Source organism: Colias philodice, chromosome 25, assembly GCF_061535455.1.
Source record: "Colias philodice isolate Cphi_HAF_F1 chromosome 25, ilColPhil1 Martin Lab GWU primary, whole genome shotgun sequence".
NCBI classification, from domain to species: domain Eukaryota; kingdom Metazoa; phylum Arthropoda; class Insecta; order Lepidoptera; family Pieridae; genus Colias; species Colias philodice.
In genome coordinates this window covers 4,093,512-4,116,478 of record NC_143110.1, presented here as the reverse complement: position 1 = coordinate 4,116,478, position 22,967 = coordinate 4,093,512, and the positions used below count along the sequence as shown (strand labels likewise).

The window sequence follows — 22,967 nt, the reverse complement described above, 5'->3', positions numbered from 1 at the left end:
ACTACATAAAAACCATCCTCGTACTGCAAGGAATATAATAAAAAAAGAATTATCGAAATCGGTTCAGCCGTTCTCGAGTTATGCGCTTACCAACACATTTTGCGATTCATTTTTATATATATTACCTACTATGTATTTGAATTTATTAAGTTACTTTTTGGTACAAGACAAATAAAATAACACATTCATAATATAAAACATTTTATATATTTCATCTATAACTATAATGGAACTTAAAAAAACTAAAATATCATATGAATTTATAATATTTGTGTGCACGCAAACACAATAATATAATTATAATTTTATCTCATTTTAATTTCATTTCATCAAATATATTATAAAATAATTTTATTGAATAGAGAGTTTTTATACAACCTTCTAATTAAACAATTTCATGATATACATAGTTAAAACCTGAGATTTCAAATGTTCCACAGAAATGTAAACCAATTACATATTAGTACAATAACAATATTTGAATCAGAATCGTAAATGTTAATCCATAAGTGTGCAATGTCCGAATGAAAAAGCACGATTGACCGCCATTTTTTATTCATTTCTAGAAATTGACCATAAAAACATTTCATTTTCCAATAAAATATCTAAAGAAATACTAAGTTAAATCTCATTATTTTAATAACATTTTAAACAAATTTCTCTGTCATTTATACAATTTCCCGCCATTTTTGTTTATACAGATACAAAATAACAATCGTGAATGGATACAGCAATAACTTAAAAGGCTCAATGAAGAAGACAGCGATTGTGCTTATTTAAATATTAATTTCTTCACATAAGATAAAAGAACTCTTGCTTTTCACAAAACTGAATCTTTCTATAAGATAAAAATAATGCTCTTTTGAATATTGCCAGCCTGTAGTCAGACAGACATGCAGTCTGGGCTACCAAATGCTATATAGGTCTGTAATAATAGCTTAATTGTGACGAACATACATAATCATTTATGTAACTGAGAAAATAAGAAAAATCAAATTAATATTACAATGGATTTACTTACACATATCCAGAAAAAAATCGCACAATCGCTTCTCTCCCTATGCTTTATAAAAATACCATAGACAACATTTTTTTGAAGTGAAACTTCTTTATGGCAATGCCGTCAGCCCCCCTAGTCAAGTGGCTTTCTGTTAGCGTAGCGTTCAATAGAATAGACTACGAATGTATGAGATTGACGTAAGCTGTAGATACGTTTATCTACAGCCTACGTCACTAGGGGGGCAGGTCATCTAATGCGACGTAAGGCGACGATTTTGGTATCTTTGAATCTTGCCATAGAAGTTTCACTTCTGACACGTGTGCTCGGCATACACGCTCTTTTTTTATTAATGTTTTTCTTACGACAACACTAGCCCCTCATACCCGAGTCCGTCCGGGTCGGGGCACTCCATTCTATTCTTGAGATGCTGTAGTGTGTTGTGAAAGTGTTTAGTAATCTGTTCCACTTCCTCGGATTGGTCCAGGTTCGCTAGCTCTTCGCGGATTTTCTGTATTATCTGTGGAAATTTTATTGGCTGTTATTTAAAATTACAATTTACTTAGGGCTGATTTTTCAATCCTCGGTTAAAACTTATTCATCGAATAATGTATATAAAACTGCCATTTTATAAACGAATTCTAATTGCCCGTATTTGACAGTTTACGTGACATTTTAATACATTATCATGTAATACTTTATTGGACGGATAAGTTTTATCCAAGCATAGAAAAATCGGCCCTAAGTTATTAATAGCGTAGGGTAGAAAATCGAATATGTATGCATGTAGCGAGGTTTATTTATTTTTTTATAATTATGATATCTAGAATTAATTACTTACTACGTAGACATTTAAAAACTTTTTGTGCTGTAAAAATTAGACAAGTGATAACGGCGTATATTATAAACAATAAAAATGTTGTGGACTATTTATGTATTCCAAGTTTTAGTTCTCACGAAGACAGGAAATCAGCCAGAACAGCTAGTAAGTAAAAAAAAGACGGGTTGCACTGGGGGAGTGCCGGCAGAAGTGAAAACTTGATTATTAACGTTGAGCATATTTGATATTTTGGAATGGTATCCGTCTTACGCTTTTTCGATCAGGTCACGTGTCCTGACGCGAGTTTAAGATTTTATACCCATTACAGAAAAAGTACTCAACGCCGCTAAAGAAGTTTTCACTTCAAAAAAAGTTTTTTTTTTTTGTTTTTTAGCTACTTACCGCCTCAATAAGATTAGTGGTAAGTGCCTCATTGCCCCTTTCCCGTAGTAGGGCATATCTGCCCAGTAGTTCAGCCAATAACTGCGCTTGCACACCGCCGTCCATACATTGTTGCGCAACTCTAGCCGCTTTCTTGAGGCAATCTAACGCTCGGGTCGCTTCGTTTAGCGGCCACTGAGAAATAAATAGCATTAGTATATTTAAAAAGGAAATAATTTGTAATTATTATTGCAAATTAGAAATATACGAAAATCTTAAATAGAAGTAGGTACGGTAAGGTGAAGTACGCGAGTTCGAATATAACCTTATGATATAAAAATCTATTATTTACAGGCTTAACTGGTTTTAAATGCGTTTTATTAATCCGTTGAATATCCCAGAATAAAAGTGACGACACAAATATATTTTTAACGTCTTTTGTTAGAGCCTTAGGGAGTTAATAAAATAGAAATCACAAAAGACTAAAAAAAGACTAAAAAAAAGACTATTTTCGCAAAGACTTGCATGACTCCCTCTTCCCGTAGTGTTTCTGGTATATAACCTATCCTACATCCTATCTCAGGTCTCGAACTATCATTGAACCACATGAATATGATACAAACAGTCACGTTTATAATATAAATTTATAAAGAATAGAAAAAATTCGATCACGAGGCGGGACTCGAACCCGCATCCTTCGCGCCATTCCGGGGCGGATGCCTGACCAACTCAGCCACTCGTGACCCGCCAGAGCAATCGAATTTATTCTATTCTTTCAGTTTTATGTGTCTGGAGGGACACACCATATAAATTTATATTTATACAGCATTTTAATGCCATGAAACCAAAAATATAAATTCACGTTTATAATATTAGTAGGGATTGTGAATTTAGTTGTTTATAATACACACAAGAAAAGAAAAGAGAAGTCTCTTCTTTAGTCTTCTTCTTTTATTTTCTCACCTGTTTCCCATCCTTAGCTCCCTTCCAGAAGAGATGTGCACACAACGCCACGGCTCTACTCTGATCAGGTTTCTTGAGCAACTTGCTTGCCGCAAGAGCGCAACCCGTGCGCATCGGTTCAGCATTTTCGGCGCCTGTACGAGCAAAAAAATGTAATTAATTAGTGTAACTATTACATAAAAATGTTAGAAGCAGCGTGTGTTCGTACAATTATAAAATGTATCAAAAGTATTACAGTGATACATTACCAATTTTATAATGGTTATTATATTTTAAATGTAAAAACGTATTTGCTATTTACTGTAAGTGCATCTAAAGGCTGTTAGATCACTTGAAAGCTTACCAAGCTCACAATGATCTTACAAATTAAAAAAAAGACGTGTGGCACTCGGGGACTGCCGCGGTAAAGCTATTGCATGCTATGCCTTCAAACCACACCTCCGCGCCCGTCGGAGTGGGGAGCGTGAGGTTTTTTCGTTACGCAATTTCTCGATTCTGTCCCCGCGCTCAAGGCCCGTCATAGAAGCTATGCAATAGCTTAAAATTGTCCGCACATACACTTTCAGAAAATATTCCCATCTCCAAGTATTTATAAATTTAAGTACGTAATAAAAAGATATATCAAATCTAAGTAACTACACACCCAAAAACCGACTTTTCCCTTAAAAATAACTCACCAAAACAGTTAATCTGCTCAAACGTGGCTATAATTAGAGTGATGGCTGCCAATTGCGCTTTACTATCTGATATTTCATCCTCATATAGTGAGAAAGCTTGAGAGAAATATTAGACCGCCTCCTTGGTACCGTGAGGGTAGAACCAAGGTGACCTGGGTTCGATTCCCGATGGAGACAAAGAAAATAAATCTGCCCCTTACCCCACTCGGGGACACGGGTCATCACAAGTGAATAAACTCAAACTTAAACATTTATTTATTCAATTTGACTTTTTCTAGAAGCACTTCTGAATCGTCATAACATATTTTTAATATTTACCACCGATTTGGAAAATAGTTGAAAGAAAATGGAAAATATGGTAAAAATAACTCACCAAAACAGTTAATCTGCTCAAACGTGGCTATAATAAGAGTGATGGCTGCCAATTGCGCTTTGCTATCGGATATTTCATCCTCATATAGTGAGAAAGCTTGCGAGAGATATTCGTAAGCTATCGTTTCGTGATTCGCGAAACCAATCTCGCTTATTGCTAGCGCGCCTTGTAGGTATAATCTGAAAAAAATATAGAGGTAAATAATTTTCTTAATCTATCGCTAGTACTCAATTTGTAATTTGTATCAATGAATTTTTTATAAATATTTAAAGATTTTTAAAAATATAAATTCTTTGATAAGGCGTCGTCACAGATTTTATTCCCGCCGCATGATTGATTTGTTGTAAGTATATTCTTTATAATTGTATAGAGGTAATTTATTAAATAATTCTAAAAAATTCGTGATGAATCCAAACTTTTCAATATATCCAGCAACATTAAATTAGTTGGTATTGTTTCAAAATTTAATACCCTTCAATCTATTTATACTAAGATGCTTCAGTTTCATAACCAATAATTTCCTAAAATCAAGAACCAAAACAATTTGTAAAAATAACTATTAAAATAAAGTATTAATATTCAAATTAATTACCTTAGAGGTAATTCAGCAAGTTCGGCTTTCACCAGCATACTGATGGTCTGATGGCAGAACTGGAATATTTTCTGACATTTCTTTTCCCACATTTCATCCTGAAAAGAAGCAAATTTTATATAAAATTGTAACTGGTCCTTAAAATCCTTGTGGACGAAAGCGGCATTGCGTTCAAAACTACAAGATAATAACAATTTAAAATCTATTCAAATTTGATCCTTGTTACTTATTATTTAAGGTACAAAATTAATCAATCAGCCGGAACATGTTGATCATTACAATATAGCAATAAAAAAACTTACAATTCAAAATTAAAATTATTACCTAATCCTTGAGTCATAGAGACAAATGCTATGCAGTACACATTATTATTTTATTAAATTTTAGCTATTCAAAATTGAACCTTATTATCTAGTGCCTAAGGTTATTACCTAGTGCCTAAGGTCTTCATCGAAAATCCCTAGTGCTCGATTATTCAATTACAGCTATTTATAATTGAACCTTATTACCTGATCCTTGAGGTCCTTATACACGACTATGCAGTACATATTATTATTTTATTAAATTTTAGGTATTCAAAATTGAACCTTATTACCTAGCTCTTAAGGTCCTTATACACAAATACAATATTGATCGCAATTATTCTATTTTAGCTATTCAAAATTGAACCATATTACCTGATCCTTAAGGTCCTTATACACGAAAGCGAGTCGATAAGCGTGAAATACAATTGGTGGGAACGTGTGTTGTATACGTTTCGCTCCACCGCCTTGTAATGCTTTTCTTGCCGCGCTAAGTATTTGGTATTGTTGGTCCGCTGAATCCGACTTGAAGTGATGTATTAATCTGAAGGAGCAAAATAATATCAAATTATTGTCACAAAGTCAACTGTCGAGTCAATATTTAAAAAAAATCTAATTTCACCACGTGCATTCAATTCAAAATGGCGGCTCGCGCTATTTCTCCCCAAAGTTGAGAACTAGGATTTTTGTTATGTCCCCATAACTAAATAACGTAAGTCAAAACCGCTTTTTCTCCACCTTTTGCAGAGCAAAAATAGCTACACATTGCATTAATGCAAAAAGTATTATACAAGGCGTACATTATTAGGTACTATGCCTTCACAATAACTTCACTTGAAAAAGTTCAATGTCTGAGTTATTATTATAATTATAATAAAATTGTTTCATGTTACATGTAGCGGTCGAATATTTTTCTATTGATAATAATATTAATTTATATCCAAAATACTATAATTAATTACCTGGCTAATAGCCCTTGTTCCTCCATGAAATCTTCAGCGTCACACTCTTCCGGCTGATCAGGTTGGTCTTTCACCAACACATCGACCATAGTTAATACTGCATCCACCTATATAGATAAGAAAATTTCATTTTAATAAATACTTCTATAGTTTTTAGGGTTCCGTACCTCAAAAGGAAAAAACGGAACCCTTATAGGATCACTTTGTTGTCCGTCTGTCCGTCCGTCCGTCCGTCCGTCTGTCAAGACCCTTTTTCTCAGGAACGCGTGGAGGTATGAAGCTGAAATTTATATCAATTACTCAGGTCTACTGTCCCTTGAAGCTGTGAAAAAATCAAACTTCTAAGCCAACGCAATCAAAAGATACAGCCGTTTATGCCGCAAATTTTCGACACTTGCAAGGGAATCAAAACCTACAGGGTGCTTCCCGTGAACTCAGAATCTTGAAATTTGGTACGAAGCAACGTCTGATAGCATAGATAAAGGAAAAATTACGAAAACCATAAAAAACCGTGCAGGTTTGTACGGAACCCTCGGTGCGCGAGTCCGACTCGCACTTGGCCGGTTTTTTATAGCATTACTACACTAAATAAGAGATACTTTATCCAAAACTAGCTGCGCTCCGCGGTTTCACCCGCGTGGCTCCGCTCCTGTTGGTCTTAGTGTGATGATAAATAGCCTATAACCTTCCTTGATAAATGGGCTATCTAACACCGAAAGAATTTTTCAAATCGGACCAGTAGTTCCTGAGATTAGCGCGTTCAAAGTTCAAACAAACAAACAAACAAACTCTTCAGCTTTATAATATTAGTATAGAAGTATAGATTACTGCTGTGACACATATTATGACTTCTAAAACTTCATTGTCAAAATGAAGCATTGCCCCGTTAGGGTGCGTTTCCACCAATAATGTGCGAGGATGTGTAGCGAGGAATGGTTCTGTAAATACCAATAGTATCGCTTTACTTAATTTGAATGGCTATTTACAAGAAGCCCTTTCACACCAACTTGCCAAGTTAGGTGTGAAAGGGATAAAAAAACATACAGGCGTCATTCAAGGTCATATTTTCTTGTTACAAGTTAATGGTCATAGTGCAATCTCCAGTGTATTAGATATAAGCTTCTTGGCTATTTACAAACACATACCTCACACATTATTGGTGGAAAAGCACCCTTAAGGCAGCAGACGCAAGTCCGAATCCTGCCTCATGATCGTTATATCTATACTAATATTATAAAAAGGAAAGGTTTGTAATTATGTAATTATGTATGTATGTATGGTTTTCACGCATAAACTACTGGACCGATTTTGATGAAATTTGGCACAGACAATCTGTAGACCCTGAGAAAGAACATAGGCTACTTTTTATTGCGAAATATGTACCACGGGCGAAGCCGGGGCGGACCGCTAGTCACTTATATATAAGAACTATTATTTTACAAATTGACTCACATCCTCCGGACTAGACACAGTTGTATCACTTTCCAATACATCAGACACTAAATGCACGGCAATCATGAGCCTTCCCGGTTGGTTCAATCTATTTATCAATGGACCATAGTTCTGTAATTTGATCAAAGTAAGAATATTCTTATAGTGGTCTGCAGGGAGCTTGAGGATCTTCATCAGCTCTTTGAATACTGGTGTGTTGTGTTCTATGTGGGTTTTGCCGCTGAAAAATTATAGTAAAATTAGGAATTTTTGGAGGTGATAAAATTGATATACAGTTTATTATTTTTTGGTGTATATGTCGCAGTCAAATTGTATATTTTTAAACTTCTGATTACGAATTCTCGACATATTACATCATGCCAAGTGTTTGTAAACGGCGAATTAATACAATTTGCCTGCGTCATATTATACATACATTACATAGTATGTGTACTAAGTTAAAAAAATTGAAATCCATAAGACAAAAAAAATATATATCTTAAAAGAACAGGCTTCAGGAAAATTGAATCCAAAATGCCTAATTGCCTACAGATTATTTAAAGAAAGGCCATTTTTAGTTTGTTGAAGATTAAAGTTAACTTAGTTCATATAAAATATGACTTCTTTTTTTTCTACACTTACCTATTCTGCTGAATATCAGCACAGATCCTATCAGTATGAGACAGCACTCGGTCCACATAGCTCAGTTTGTCCGGATGACATCGCTGAGCCAATTTCAGTAAGGCTAATTGCAATGACAGCATGTCTTCTGACGGCATGTCTGTGCGACTCTGGTAATTAAAAAAAGTTAAAGGTTATACAAGAATTTTGGATTGTCTTTGTCCAACTACTTAAGTAAGGTAAGGTAAAATAAATCCAACAAAATTGAACATTAAAAAGTACCCTAAATGAATTACAGGATAATAAGTAGAGTACGGTATTATGCCAATGTTCACACTAAATTTCATCTATACAATAACACATTTATTTGAATAGAAATGAATTGAATTTGCACAACTTAACTTTAGTATAATATTAATGAATACATTTTATATTCTTATTAAAAAATTAATGTGAGAATGGTCCTATTTGACACATACACAAACTTTCACCATTATATTAATAGTATTTTTTTTTTGTGAAGAATAGAAAATAATATATTATTATAAAGCATTTGAATGCCATAAAACCAAAATATCAAATTCAGAATGACTTTTACCTGCGTAATGGCGGCCACTTGGTCAGAGAATACTTCAAACAATTGCACCTCTTGTTCCTTTCCATCTTCTAAAACCACGCTTAGATTTATGTTACCTTCATTTCTCTGTAAAAAAAAAATATTGATAAAAATACATTATTACTCTGCTTTACAGAGTAAACCTTACCAATTAATAATTATAAATGAAAAAGTAAATCTGTCACTTCTTCACGCCTCAACCCTAGGACCGATTTGGCCAAAATCTAGTACAGAGATAGCTTGAGACCTGAGAAAGAATATAGGACAGGTTATATCTTGGAAATTTCACAGTAACGGGAATTATGCGGGTTTTATTTGACGCGGGCGAAGCCGCAGCCGGAAAACTAATAGGTCCATAATATTTTTTTAAAACGTTTAACTTTACGTTTTATATTAAAAGGAGATAGGTAAATAACCGATTTCAGACCTGGCTATACGCAGCTAAGCGTTCAATAAGAGCAATGATGATGTTCTTTATATTCACTCCTGGTTGTAATTCAGCACATGACTTGAGGAACGGTTGGAGATTCGCCAAGTGGAATTCGTCAGGGAAAACCTAAAAAAATATGAAATCTATAATAATATTACATAATTCGCGACACAAGTTGCGTGATATTTGTTGTTTTAATTATGTTTTGATGATTACCCTCTTAAGGGTTAATCATTGCATTTTATTTCTTTTTTCTGTTACGTAATTTTCGTATTCCAGTTAAACAAATACTACACTATTTTGTCTAACTTCGAATAAAGTATGAATGGCACTGTTTATTCAAAGCAAACTTTTTTTTAACAACAAACAGTCAACATTATATTACACAGTTAATTTCGTCTTTTCGAAATTAAAATAAAATGTTTCTAGCAACATTGCTGATCAACATATACTGGTACAAATAGGCTTTATATTTTTAAGCTATTGCATAGCTTCTATCGCGGGCCTTGAGCGCGGGGACCGAATCGAGAAATTCCGTAACGAAAAAACCTCACGCTCCCCACTCCGAGGGGCGGAGGTGTGGCTTGAAGGCATAGCATGCAATAGCTTTACCGCGGCAGTCTCCGAGTGCCACAGTTTTTTTTTATGTATTTGGAATAATTTTTATTTTTCTCTCTTTCGACTGTAGTTGCGACAATCTAACCATTGTACCAACGGAATGTTCTAGAAGGAATAAATCTTCCTTCTCACCTGTATAATACACTCCATGAGATACTCCTGTGCTATCGCGTCTCTACAGCTGACTACTTGCTCCAGTATCCCCGGTAGCACTAGTCGTCTATAATCTTCTACTCCGACTGACTCTAGTTGAGACAATCTCACTAGATTGGTGCCAACGAGGATGCGTAGTTCGGAACGTTCGCGTTCGCGACGTTCTTTATCCCTGTGAAAATGTAAAATAGTAGCTATGTATATGAATTTACAATATATTTAACAAAGATTATAACAATTTTATAAAAATGGTGAGCATAAAATACTAATATATCGTCAAAAAATATCGAGCAACGTTGTATAAAACATTCATTGCTGTTACTATTTTATTTCGTGGTAACTAGTAATGTTCAAAGCCGGTTGTATCAATCATTAAGAAACTCTGCCTAAAAGACGTGTAGGCAGAGTTTTGTTTCAGATAGTATTTGAATATGAATGTGAGTCTAGTTTATTTTAATAAAAATCTTTTTTCATTAACTTTATTCTGCAATTATTATAAACCTAATATCATATTAAGAAAATACCTTGAATGGCCTTGATGTTGCATTCGCACCCACAGCTTGTTCATTTCAGCAAAGTTCATTAGCACAAAATCTATTGCGTCGCGAACCTACAATATATGAATAAGAATATTGTTTTATGAGTATAGAAATTACATATTTATTAATTTGTATCTGTATTTTAAAGGATACAAGTACAAGAAAAACTGTCATAAGTTTTACAATTATTAGTTGAGAAGTGACCCTTATTTTGTTTCAAATCGACACTCGTTTTTTGTTACAATTGACGAACATTTTTACAATTTGTGAAGTTACAACTATGTTTCATGGTTGTTATTAAGTTGAACAAAATTATAAATAGGTGTTGTACAAAAATTACTAATATTTTACATAATAATCAACGAATCTAAACTCACAGTGCCTTCATTTTCATTAGCTGCCTCAATGGTATCAGGCAAAATGTTCCTGGTGCATTGCAGCAAGTAGTTTCTTAGGAAAAGTCCACGTAATGGATGTTGGACTCCACGGCACATCTCTACAAGATCCTGTAGAAAAAAGTTTTTGAAATAAAGTGAACAAATTTCCTTGAAATATTAAATGTTAAGTTCATGTAAAACAAATGCACGTTTTACCCTGTTCATATAACAGCCGTAAGCATAGTCGTATCGTAAGCATATTGTGCTACGCGCAGAAAAAGAATGCGATATGTGCATGTAATTTGTCAAAAATAAACACGAAGCTTTACGACATATACGCATTTTTATCATAATACTAGCTTTCCGCCCGCAGCTTCGCCCGCGTTTTCAAAGAAAAACCCGCGTAATTCCCGTTCCCGTGGGATTTCCGGGATAAAACCTATCCTATGTGTTAATCCAAGTTACCCTCTATATGTGTGCTAAATTTCATTGAAATCGGTCCAGTAGTATTTGCGTGAAAGAGAAACAAACACACACACACACATACACACACCCTCACAAACTTTCGCATTTATAATAGATATTAGTAGGTTGCTTACAAGATGACTATAATAAATACTTATCTGTGAGAAGGGTTACTGCAGCTCTCTATGGGAAAAATATTTCTGTTTGGAAATGTAGTAGACCGGGAGATACTGACACAAAATTTCGAGTCATTTGTAACAGGATGGCGGTTCTACAGGGGTCTTAGTACGCAATGACAAAAAGAAAAACGATGGCGTGAACGCTGGTACCGGCGGCTTGGTCGCGTGGGCGTTAGTCGAACTCGTCGGAAAATAGCGAAAGTCAAACGATTTGTAACAGTATGGCACTTATTTTTCCTGTAAGTTTGAGGATCAACAAATATAAATACAAAATTTCAAAGATCTAAGTGTTGGAAATCCTCACTTATATAAATTAATAATAAATTAAGTTTTCAAGTATAACAGCACTTTTTCCCCCTACTAGAAGTATGGCAAATATAATAATGGTCACATTTTATCAAATACTCTCCAAAAATCCAAATGCAATACTGGTACAAAAAGTTTGGCGAAATAAAAATTTTTTGCAGATTTTCGGCGGTATGGCGACCATTTGGAATCGTCCGAAAAGTATGGCATGGCGATTTTCGTAAATGGCTGCACGACGATAGTTACCTGTGCAAAAGTTAGCCTGGTACAAATGGTTGAATGATTGTTTTATTTAAATCAACACATTCGCGTCGGTATGGCGGGCTGTAAGTCACACCGGAAAAGTATGGCATGACACTACCGCCTACTACTTTTTTATGGGCTATCGGTAAATTCTAAAATTTTTGTGTTACAAATCGTTTGACTTTCGCTATTTTTCCGACGAGTTCGACAAACGCCCACGCGACTAAGACACCGGTACCAGCGTTCACACCATCATTTTTCTTTTTGTCATTGCGTACTAAGACCCCTGTAGAACCGCCATCCTTGTTACAAATGACTCGAAATTTTGTGTCAGTATCTCCCGGTCTATAGCATTTGTTTCAATTTAATTAGTATTTAATTAAGTTTGCAATAAGTTCCATTCAAAATATTTTAATAATAGAACAAGAAAATCCATAAATCTGTATAAATCAAATAATCAAATAAATATGTTACAGTCGTTTTCATCACAAACACATATTGATGCTGTGGGAGATTTTACTTTAGCGCCAAAATAAAAACAATAAGAAAATGAATAAACAAATTATATTACCTTCAACAGATCTCTCCTCAAATTAGTGCTTGTCTTTATATACACCAGGCCTACAGTGATCAGCAGATAGAGTCTGGGTACAATATTGCCAGCGTATTGAACAAGTTCATACAGATCGGCGACTTTACGTCCCTTCTGGAACTCTTCGAGCAAGTATAGTTCGAGGTGACGCAACTCGTCGGTTATAGCCATGTCTGTTTTATAGCTAAGGATATTTCAATTCAACTATTTGGTAATTATTATATTAATTTTGAGGCAACAAAGCTCATCTACTGTTATGTTATTATAAACATTTAAATTTGATTTTGACTTTTTGTAGTTTGTAATAGGTATAGGTAAACTGAAATAGTTCTAAACCAATTTATAAATTTTTCTAGAGTAAGCTATTAGGTTTATACTTGAATGGGAAAAATTCTTCTGCTCTATTCTTATATAAGTATTCATACTTTTAACAAGATATATGAACAGGTAAATAATTATAATGCAATCAACCCTTTTAAATTATCATAGGATAATAAAGTCCACTACACTAAAAAGACATTAAAATTTTGTTGTAAATAAAAAGGATACACAGTTCATAGTAGCTTTTAGGTGACAGCAGAGAAGTCCGTAGCTCTCCTAACATTGTAGAAGCATGCTTCAATGCATCCATCAGCTTTGATTTGTCCAAGCATCTTTTCATTTGAAATGCCTGAAATTTGTTTAAAAATCATACATATTTTCCATGAATTAAATGCATTAGGTATGTATATTTATTTACGCACTAAACCCGTCAATTTTTCTTCAGAAATTTAACCATCAAAATCGATATAAGGAAAACAAAACATGAATTGTAAATACCTGTACTTTTACAACATTCAAAGCTTCTTCAAGAAGCTTCTCCTGCTCCTCAACTGGCGAAGTTTGGTTTGTCATCTCCGCCTGTATATAATTCTAATTATTAATGAGAATTCAACAAAAAACAGGATATCTGTTATGCAGAGCGAATATGTGACAAAATAAATATTAATAAGGTGTTTAATCATTTGTATTTCGAGATATATTATTCGAAGTACTAACCTGGTTTCGATAAATGTTGTAAATATCGAAAATTTTCGGTCGATTTGTAGATATTTTCAAAATAAATTGGTAAATTGATCGAGTTCGGTGGGTGTAATTTACTTGTTTGACGACTAATTGACATTGACATTTGACAATTGACAATTAGGAGGTGATTAGGAGTCTCTAAAAGCTGTCCATTCACAGCTCGAATTACAAGATTTTTAGGACGACATCCCAGAGGACCCAGAAAACAAAACCTTGTAGCCTGTATTACAAGTTGTGACTTGTGATTACAATTTTACAAACTGTCTATCAATAGAGAATTTCAATCGAGAAAAGCAGGATTGAAACAAGAAAAAAGAAGTATGTATTTAAATAATAAATAGCGGCTGCTCTTTATTGCACGCCTCATAAGCGAAGCGTTAAGGTGGGTACTACTGTCACTTCGCGCAAAACATCTGATTTTTCAAACTTAAAATGTCTTTATGTATCATACATTGCACTTGTAAGATAATACATACACACACATATTAAGAAAAAACACTATTTTTAACGTTCATGATATTTTTGATGTCATTTTTGTTATTTAAACTTAAACTAGTTAAAAAACAGTTTAAAAAAGTTCTGTCTTGGACGTCCGTGTGTCTGTATGTGCGGATCCTTTTTCTTGTTAACACGATAGCGATTAGCGACCGAAATACTTTACTAATCGAGTCTTTTTTTTTCTCTTACGCTTGAGTATGCTCAGGAATAGAACCCTTTCATTTTTCAGGGTCTGATTCGATGTGGTTTAATTGTTATTAAATAAACAAAAATAATAATTAATAAATATTTATTAAAAAAAAATTATGAGGCGTGCACTTTTGGATTTTCCAAATTATTTAAAAATATAAGCAATTTTTACTTCGAAAATGTGTCATGTCAGTCAAAAAATTAACGTTTCTATAAAATCGTAAAGTCGGTGGGTGGCTCTCGTTTTACACCTTAGAGTATATAATATTACATAGATACTATCTATACTCTAAGTTTTACACCTTTTACACGGCGTGCATTCGTAATTTAAATGGTCACATTATTATTACTCAACAGTTATTACCTGTGGTTATTACTATTGCGTATCTCCATAATGTCAATTTGACGTTGACAATTGAATATCAATACAAATGTTTTGGTCTTTGTTATATTGATAAAATAAATGTAAAATGGACAACAAACCTAATCTAAGTCAATACTTCGGTGCTTCAGAAGTGCCGCCAGCTTCACAATTTTTCGATGAAATCGGGACGTCACCATCTGAAATGATACAGAGTGTTTATTTGGGTGATAACGAAGGTAAATAATAAAACGGAAAAGTTACATTATTCCCTTGAAGTATGTAATGTGTTACTTTTATAATTGATATGTTAGGTATTCCAGCATCAACTGGCATTCTCGGACCAAATATGAGTGCTTCGTTTAGCCAACATAAGCTCATGCAGGAGGTTCCTTCTACGAATCTCCTCCCGACTGTGAGTGGCTCTACAGCTATTCCCGTGACGAGTCTACCTGATCCTTCTACTTTCTTTGATACTATTGGACCTGAGCCGCAAATTGGGCCTGTAAAAAGTAATCCTGTATCAACTGCTATAATAACTGAAGCTTTGGATGGATTAAGTATTAAGGTATGTATTATGATTACTGTTTTATACTTTAAAAATAAAATACACTTACAGTATAGCATTATTTGGTTTTTAGCAGTTTGTATTTGCTCTGAATTTTATGTACTGTAGCTTGATTGTAGCCAAAGCAATAAAGAAAACTGCTTGACTTTCTTTTATAACTATGCTGTTAGATTTCACAATGATACTTAAATAAATATTAGAGAAATGTTGGTACAAACTTTATCCTATCATTTCATTAAATATAAGAATATTCAGGTATCTTTAATTATGTGTAAATTAAACATATATTTTTATTATTTCTAAATAAATTATTTAATGTTCGATTGCTATAATATATTGTTTGATTAACAGAATCAACCAGTGGACAAGGTAGCTGATAGAAGAAGGGATGCCTGGATACCCAATGAGGAAGCAAAGAAAACTTTATTTAAGGTTCACATTTCATTTATGAGTGACTTCAATGTTCTATAAGGGTCAGCTCACACCGAGACGCGACGCGGCGCGACGCTGCGCGCACATTTTTCATAGAGCGACTCAGAATATACTTTATTCACTACACGAAAAGATACACATTGCTACGCCGCGAGGCACCTCGAGGCGCAGCGCTGCGTGGTGCAACGTAATCTGAATTCTCACAATGTAATGTGTATCTTTTCGTGTAGTGAATAAAGTATATTCTGAGTCGCTCTATGAAAAAAGTGCGCGCAGCGTCGCGCCGCGTCGCGTCTCGGTGTGAGCTGACCCTTACTGAGCACATAAAATTAATATTTCGTATAAAATTTTACTTAGTAATTTAAAGTTTTAAATTATACCTTATTATCTAATAATACTTGAATGATTGAGATGATTCCTACCTTAAGTAATTTTAGCTTTGCTCAAAAGGAATTTGTAACAAAAACAAAAACAGTTTTTTTTTTCACTTTGTATTAGCTGTCATTTGAGAAGTTAAGACAATTTAAATTTAGGTGTAAACATAATAAATATGTTATTCAGGCACAATCATCACCGAAAGGATCTTTCTTCCCTGAAAGAGAAGTACTAACTATGCCAGGAATTGTTTTAGAGGAGGAATTGGTGAGTACTATATTCATCAATTTTAAAGTTTGAAACATGTTGATGAATAACAATTAGAATTGGAAATTTTATCATACATACGAATTGGATTAGCAGGACTTCAAAAATTGTTTGTGGATTAAATCTACAAAGTAATAACTTTTATAATATCCAATTATTGCATTTTAATGTTGTCTGTTGAAGGAAAAGCAAGCATGACACGCATTTACGAGCTATGTTACGTCAAAAAAAGCTCATGCATTTTCACACAGTTTGCGTCTAGCCTTGATTTGTGGTAGTACTGTAGTGCATTAAACCAATCTAAATAAAAAAAATCATGCTGCATGTCAATCGAACTTACAGGATATAATAATGTAACTTGCATAAATAGAGGTTTCATCAATCTGCCACCATCACATAGTTTGCATGTCATTCATTTCAATCATTGTTCTAAAGTCTAAACGCTTATTCAATATTCATGCATGACACCATGTAACGCATGTCATGGTGTATTACTGAAACCTACATTAATAAACCTACATTCTGAACATAGTTTCTTTTTGCTTATTTATTTAAACACTCAACATAAAATACAAAAACAACTTATATTAAGAGAAGACACAGCTCACTGCTCAGCCTTATCACTTATAAGTGATTTCTTCCAGACAACCAAATGAAAGTGTCCCTTATTTGATTGAAATAACAATATTTATTAGGCAGACGCACTCCAAGAAGTAGCCGTAAAATACCTGGGTGTAAGTTCAGCGGGCAGTCGGGGGGTTGTGCGAGCTGATCACGTGAGTCGAGATGAAGCTGGTCTCCGGGAACTGCTAAGAACTGGATATTTGAGGGCTGCTGTGAATCTCACTGCTACTCTTATTACTGCGGCCGGACAAGGTATGGTATAATACTAGATTTTGCCTGAGTTTTCGCTCCTGTTCAATTATAAACCATTCCTGAATTCCTCTAATAAAGCACACAAAAATATTCCATTTGAGAACAAACACAATTTGGTACATTTTATTAATGATTTCCGCGAGTTCCAAATATTATGTTGTGTATAGTTGTTTTTGTTTAAAATATAAATAATATTATTAAAAGTGTAGCTAAACCATAGATACCGCGCAATACGCGATTTCACTTTTCTTATGAACTTTAATTTCCAATCCTTACAAAATATTATAGTTTTTTCGAATTGTACAATTGTACATACCAGCTATATTCTGCAGGCTACAATTCATCGACTAATTGTAACCCTTACAAGATAAAGAAAACAACAGTGTATCGTGATTAGTGAATAACAATATAATCCTTTCATACAAAATGAAAAAAATATCGATAGCGCGATGCAGACTCGAAAAAATTTCAATCTACCCACATTCTGCGTTCTTCGAATAAACGCAAGATGTGGGTAGATTTAAATTAAACAAATGACAATACATATTTCATTTTGACATTGATTGCATAAATAATGTTTTTATTCTGATACTGCTTTCGTTTTTTATGTAATCATTCAATTGGTATTCTAGAAAAAGAAGATGTTTTAAATAATTGCTATAAACACGTTGATATTGAATTTCTTTTCGAGCAAGTCATGTGATTTATGTGTATTGAAATAACTGAATTTCACGAATGTGTACTATTATATTCTAAAATATTAATTAAGCATTAGAAAATGTAATAACTTCAATGGGGCGTTTCTAAAACGAGGAAAGATCCCAAATCGTAGTGTATTTGTTTTATTTGTAAAAAAAATTCCGGGTGATACAATACTAAGTTAGCATTTAGCTGTGACTATCCCGGTTTTGAATGTTGAATAATAATTTTCATAAGCAATAAATATTTTTTCTTTATTTATATTGATAAAGTTAATAAAAAATTAATACGATATATCACTATGAGACTATTATTTTATCACTCGTTTAGAATTCACGATTTGAAAAAATTCGACGTTCAAATTCAAGCTTTCATTGCCTGTTGGTAAATATTTTTTTATTTTTTTTTTACCTCAGGGCCTGGTCGAATGCACAGACCAACAAAACATACACCTCGAAGCCTTCAACTCTGGCTGACGAGGTTCGCAGTAATGTTAAGGATTAGATTACACGAGCCGTTGTTGAAGGAGGCCGAACCGTTTGGCGATTTCAGCAAGCCTGATATGTTTTATCAGGTACGCTCCATATTATATAGTGAATTCGTTTTTCTAATATTTAAGATGATTTTTAAAATAAAGATTGGTATATGAAATTATTTTCAAAGATAATTTTTACTGTCTGAAAACTTGTCATATTATAGTATGTAGGTGTTGTGTGTATGTTATACGTGTTTATTGCAGAGGTATTATTATTATGAAATATCAATATGTAATTTATTAATTATCGGTCTAATTTTCATAATATTTTTAGTTTTTTTTGGATGTTGCATAAATCGACCGCCCAACTTTTAGCCTTATATTCTTTCCACATATCACGATAATATTATATATTTTGCAATTTGATAACTACTTTAATAAAAAGATTTATTTATACACTAGCGGTCCGCCCCGGCTTCGCCCGTGGTACCTACATGTTTAAACTATCCTATCTCTCAAGTTGGATCGAACTGCACATGGTGTGCGAATTTTATTATAATCGGTTAAGTGGTTTAGGAGTCCATTGAGGACAAACATTGTGACACGAGATTTATATATATATTATAAGATTTCTCACTTCAGCATGCGTAGATATCTTCCTAAATATTTCATTTAATTATTTCACAGTTCTACCCAGATCTATACGAGAACAGAAGCGGGTCTCTTGTGCCATTTTCCTTAAGGCTTCTAGTGGCTGAATTACCCGGCCATGTCGGCAAGTCGGAGGAAGCTATGGATCGATTGTACATTATGTTAGATGTTATACAGAAGGTATGTGTTAACAAGTAATAAAAGTTTTGTTATGAAATAATGTATTTAATTTGTAATATCCTACTTACTATTATAAAGGCGAAAGTTTGTAAATATGGATGTATGGATGTTTGTTACTCTTTCACGTAAAATCTACAAAACCGATTGCAATAAAATTTAGCATACATATAAAAGGTAACTTGGATTAACACAAAGGATAGGTTTTATCCCGGAAATCCCACGGGAACGGGAACTATGCGGGTTTTTCTTTGGAAACGCGGGCGAAGCCGCGGGCGGAAAGCTAGTGTTTGCATATAAATGGCTTCAATATGAACTATAAAGTTGCTGATCGCTGTTTGATAAGGAATAATAAAAAAAGCTTAGAAATATTGTAGCTTTGTAGACTGTAGTGATGATTTTTTTTTTGTGAATGATGCAATTAGTTTTTGAATTTCAATTTTCTTCTATATAATATTACATAAATACCTACACATTATATTTAATAGCCAATTCACAACGACTATCAGTTACAATGTCGATTAATGAAAAGATACGACAAAATATGTGAAATAGGCTTAATTTTATACAATTTTTTAGATGCTAGCAAATCTGAATGACAATAAAACTGAAGATGGCTCAGAGACAATAACGGAGGAAGATAAAATAGAGTCGATTAGACTATGGTCCGGCAGGCGGGTTCGGGTTATGCACTCTATTGTCAATTGTGCTATTGCGTTAAAGGTAAGTTTATTATTTAAAAAATTGTTTATAGGTATGAAGTATATTGATGGTCAATTTTTGTGAATTTTTGGTAGGCCCGAGAATAAGGCGTTACTATTTTTTATGCCCCTAAAATCCCTGTTGAAACGGGCATTATGTCTTTTGATTACACATTCCATATTCACCCATTAATTTGCAATATATTGATTAATATTGTGATGAAAAAAATGTAATAAACTAGCCACACTGCAACGACAAGCAAAAAGCACACATCAACAGAGGGCTATAACTAGCGCATTGTGTTTACACTTTTGACACTATTAACTTTACTCTTAGCATTCCTTAGCGTTATTTCTACAACTTGTATTAATTAATCAAGGATACTTATTTATTATGCACCACCATGATTAATTTAACTATTTTCCTCGTCTTTTTTGGGTTGCCTGGTAGAGATCGCTGCCAGCGATAAGGCCGCCTACTGTACATTGATAAATTTATTGTTAAGTTTATAAAATGTATCATATCTGGTGTACAATAAAGTATTTTTCATTCATTCATTCATGCTTATTTCGAAAACTTCCATAGGACTACAGACTAGCAACGAACACGCTAGTCACACTGCAACGACAAGCAACGAGCGCTCAGCAACAGAGGGATATTACTAGCACATTGTGTTTACACATTCGACACTATTTACTTTTAGCATTACTTAGCCTTATTTCTATAACTTGTATTAATTAATCAAGGATAATTTCGAACACTCATAGGACTACAGACTAGCAACGAACACGCTAGTCACTTTACAACGACAAGCAACAAGCGCGCAGCAACAGAGAGCAATAACTAGTGCGTTGTGCCGGTTGCACTTGTTGGCCGGGAATGTTGAAGCTGCTGTCGCGCATTTGAATGATGCAAGAGTCACTAGGCTGCATATGTGAGCTATTAAATAATAAATTACTTCTTCGTATATTCTTGTAAAAATAAATAATAGTTTAAAAAAATAAAAAACACGCTTTTTATAGAAAACCGAACTAAAAATAGAAAATATTTTGCAAATTGAAAAATGGAATAATTTTATCAAATTAGTGTATTGTCATCGGTCCTCAATAAATCTACAAAGTTTGAAAGAAATCTGGCCGTTTAAAGTGGGTCAAAATCGCGCCCAAAGAAGTTGGTTACAAACAAACATACAAACATACAGCTAATAAAAAGCGTGTAATTAACGGTCTTACTAATAAAATGTTACCCATTCGCAGTTCGCTTTGCAATGGATTAGGGTTAGTTATATTGCAATAACCTGTCTTGTTTTTATGATTGACGTTTCATGGGAGCAAGAGCAGGACACAGCTATGGTAGAAAATGGTAGAAATTTATCCATTGTTTAACTTTTTATTAGTAAGGCCGTTAGACTAAATTAAAAAAAGTTCATGCGGTTTCAAAACGTAAAAATCATTATATTATTAGTTATAACTAATTCAGGAGCCTATGGATTCATATTTAAGCTGTACCTATTTATTTATGTCAATAAAGTTATTATTATTATTATTTATCAATAATGATATCTATTTGGAAAAAAAATTATTCAGTTTAACTACTTCATATTTATTTCAATATTCTAATGAAAGCAGTTCCTTCAATATTTTGATACATTATTTTTTTTTATCTTGTAGATGCCCAACTCCTGATGTAAGAGAATACGTGGATATGGGATTGATAGATATAGCACATGGAAAATATCAAGAAGCGTATAATAATTTCGCTAGAGCTGCTGATCAAGAACCAACTAATATAATGGTGAGTTTTCATAAATGTTGTTTATTTTATTGCAATTTTTTGAGAATAGTGACAGTTCAGTCAATGAAAAAAAAACACAATAGTGTAGCAGTATTTTAAAGTGAAGTTTTTAAAATTTCGGCAGTTTAGTAAAGTTTTAGAACCTACATTTTTACATTCCCAATCTTTCCCTACCACGTTAAAATAAAACGAAGTTAAGTTTCGTGTCGGCAACAGGCAACTGTACCTATTTTATTTGATCTTTTTGTTTATGAATATAACCAACACAATAATTAATTTCCAGGTCGCTAACAACATAGCGGTATGCCTTCTCTACATGGGCAGACTGAAGGAAGCGATCACAGTCCTGCAAAAAGCGATACAGTCAGACCCAGAACGTGCACTCAGCGAGAGTTTACTAGTTAATCTGTGCACATTACACGAGTTGCAATCAGCAAATACGGGAGATAAAAAACTAGCTCTTTTACGTTTATTGTGCCAACATAAAAGTGACACGATACCAAATGTCGTGGAAGCGCTAAAATTGGCTTAGTCATCTGACATTGACGTTAATTTTGGCGGGAATCGTTAAAAATTGTGATTATTTATTTCGTAGCGATGTATTAAGTTGAAATTGTTTTGTTGTAAGGCCAATAAATATTATTGAAGTATATAAAACTGTTATTTTATTATGTTAGTGCACTTAATAAGACGTAAATCTGTAATAAAACGTATGGACCGTAATATAAGTTAAAGAAAAGTCGTATTCAACTCCAAGTGAACGAACGTTTCGTGGTTGTTTTTTAAACTTGCTCTACGATACCACTGAAACCACACTCAATAATATAAAAAAGAAATACCTAAGAGAATATAATATTGCGTCAGATTTCACGACATTCAATACTGGTATTCAAGCCTATTTAAGGTAGGTAGGCTTTCTTTATGTATGAAGGTTATTTATGGGCTTTTGTTTATTGTAAAATATACCTGCGTGGTGTTAGTTCAGTGCATTCTCACAATTATAGAAGCCAATTAATTCTCCTATTGTTATACCCCTAGGGTTGCTATACCTATAGGCATACTGCATATTATTCGGTATTTTTTACTTCCTATATAGTTTATACCTACACAATTTTACATACTTTAAAAAATATAAATAAAATTTTATAAGATCTAGTTTTTAAATTGAAAAAATGATGTTGAAATCATTTTTATATGAGTA

At 33.5% G+C, this 22,967-nt stretch overlaps 2 protein-coding genes across 5 annotated transcripts; one reads left to right on the top strand and one right to left on the bottom strand.

Annotated features, from left to right (window-relative positions):
* Positions 1–184: 184 nt before the first annotated feature.
* Positions 185–13,797, bottom strand: Vps35 (Vacuolar protein sorting 35). Of its 2 annotated transcripts, XR_016317642.1 has the most exons (19): positions 13,676–13,797; positions 13,457–13,537; positions 13,187–13,307; positions 12,617–12,810; positions 10,853–10,981; positions 10,461–10,546; positions 9,916–10,108; positions 9,163–9,291; positions 8,718–8,822; positions 8,141–8,289; positions 7,520–7,739; positions 6,068–6,174; positions 5,481–5,649; positions 4,804–4,901; positions 4,212–4,390; positions 3,162–3,295; positions 2,220–2,393; positions 1,261–1,517; positions 185–1,132 (listed from the first exon to the last, which is right to left on the bottom strand). XR_016317642.1 is itself a non-coding variant. In XM_089710779.1 (18 exons), the coding sequence occupies exons 2-18, from the start codon at positions 13,529–13,531 to the stop codon at positions 1,359–1,361; spliced, it is 2,421 nt and encodes an 806-aa protein (XP_089566905.1). In that variant the 5' UTR covers positions 13,532–13,537; positions 13,676–13,797; the 3' UTR covers positions 185–1,358. The 2 variants fall into 2 exon arrangements, 1 of the variants encoding a protein (XP_089566905.1); XM_089710779.1 differs by having other exon boundaries at positions 185–1,517.
* A 993-nt stretch (positions 13,798–14,790) lies between these two features.
* LOC149477297 (trafficking protein particle complex subunit 12) lies at positions 14,791–22,437 on the top strand. Of its 3 annotated transcripts, XM_089710528.1 has the most exons (12): positions 14,791–14,989; positions 15,065–15,318; positions 15,670–15,750; positions 16,312–16,392; positions 17,088–17,268; positions 18,384–18,541; positions 19,130–19,273; positions 19,850–19,993; positions 20,558–20,613; positions 20,796–20,906; positions 21,643–21,766; positions 22,050–22,437. In XM_089710528.1, exons 1-12 carry the CDS (start codon positions 14,860–14,862, stop codon positions 22,296–22,298), a joined length of 1,713 nt encoding a protein of 570 aa, XP_089566654.1. In that variant the 5' UTR covers positions 14,791–14,859; the 3' UTR covers positions 22,299–22,437. The 3 variants fall into 3 exon arrangements, with proteins under 3 accessions (XP_089566654.1, XP_089566655.1, XP_089566653.1); XM_089710529.1 differs by lacking the exon at positions 20,558–20,613 and having other exon boundaries at positions 15,074–15,318; positions 20,740–20,906; positions 22,050–22,436; XM_089710527.1 differs by lacking the exon at positions 20,558–20,613 and having other exon boundaries at positions 20,740–20,906; positions 22,050–22,436.
* The last annotated feature ends 530 nt before the right edge of the window (positions 22,438–22,967 follow it).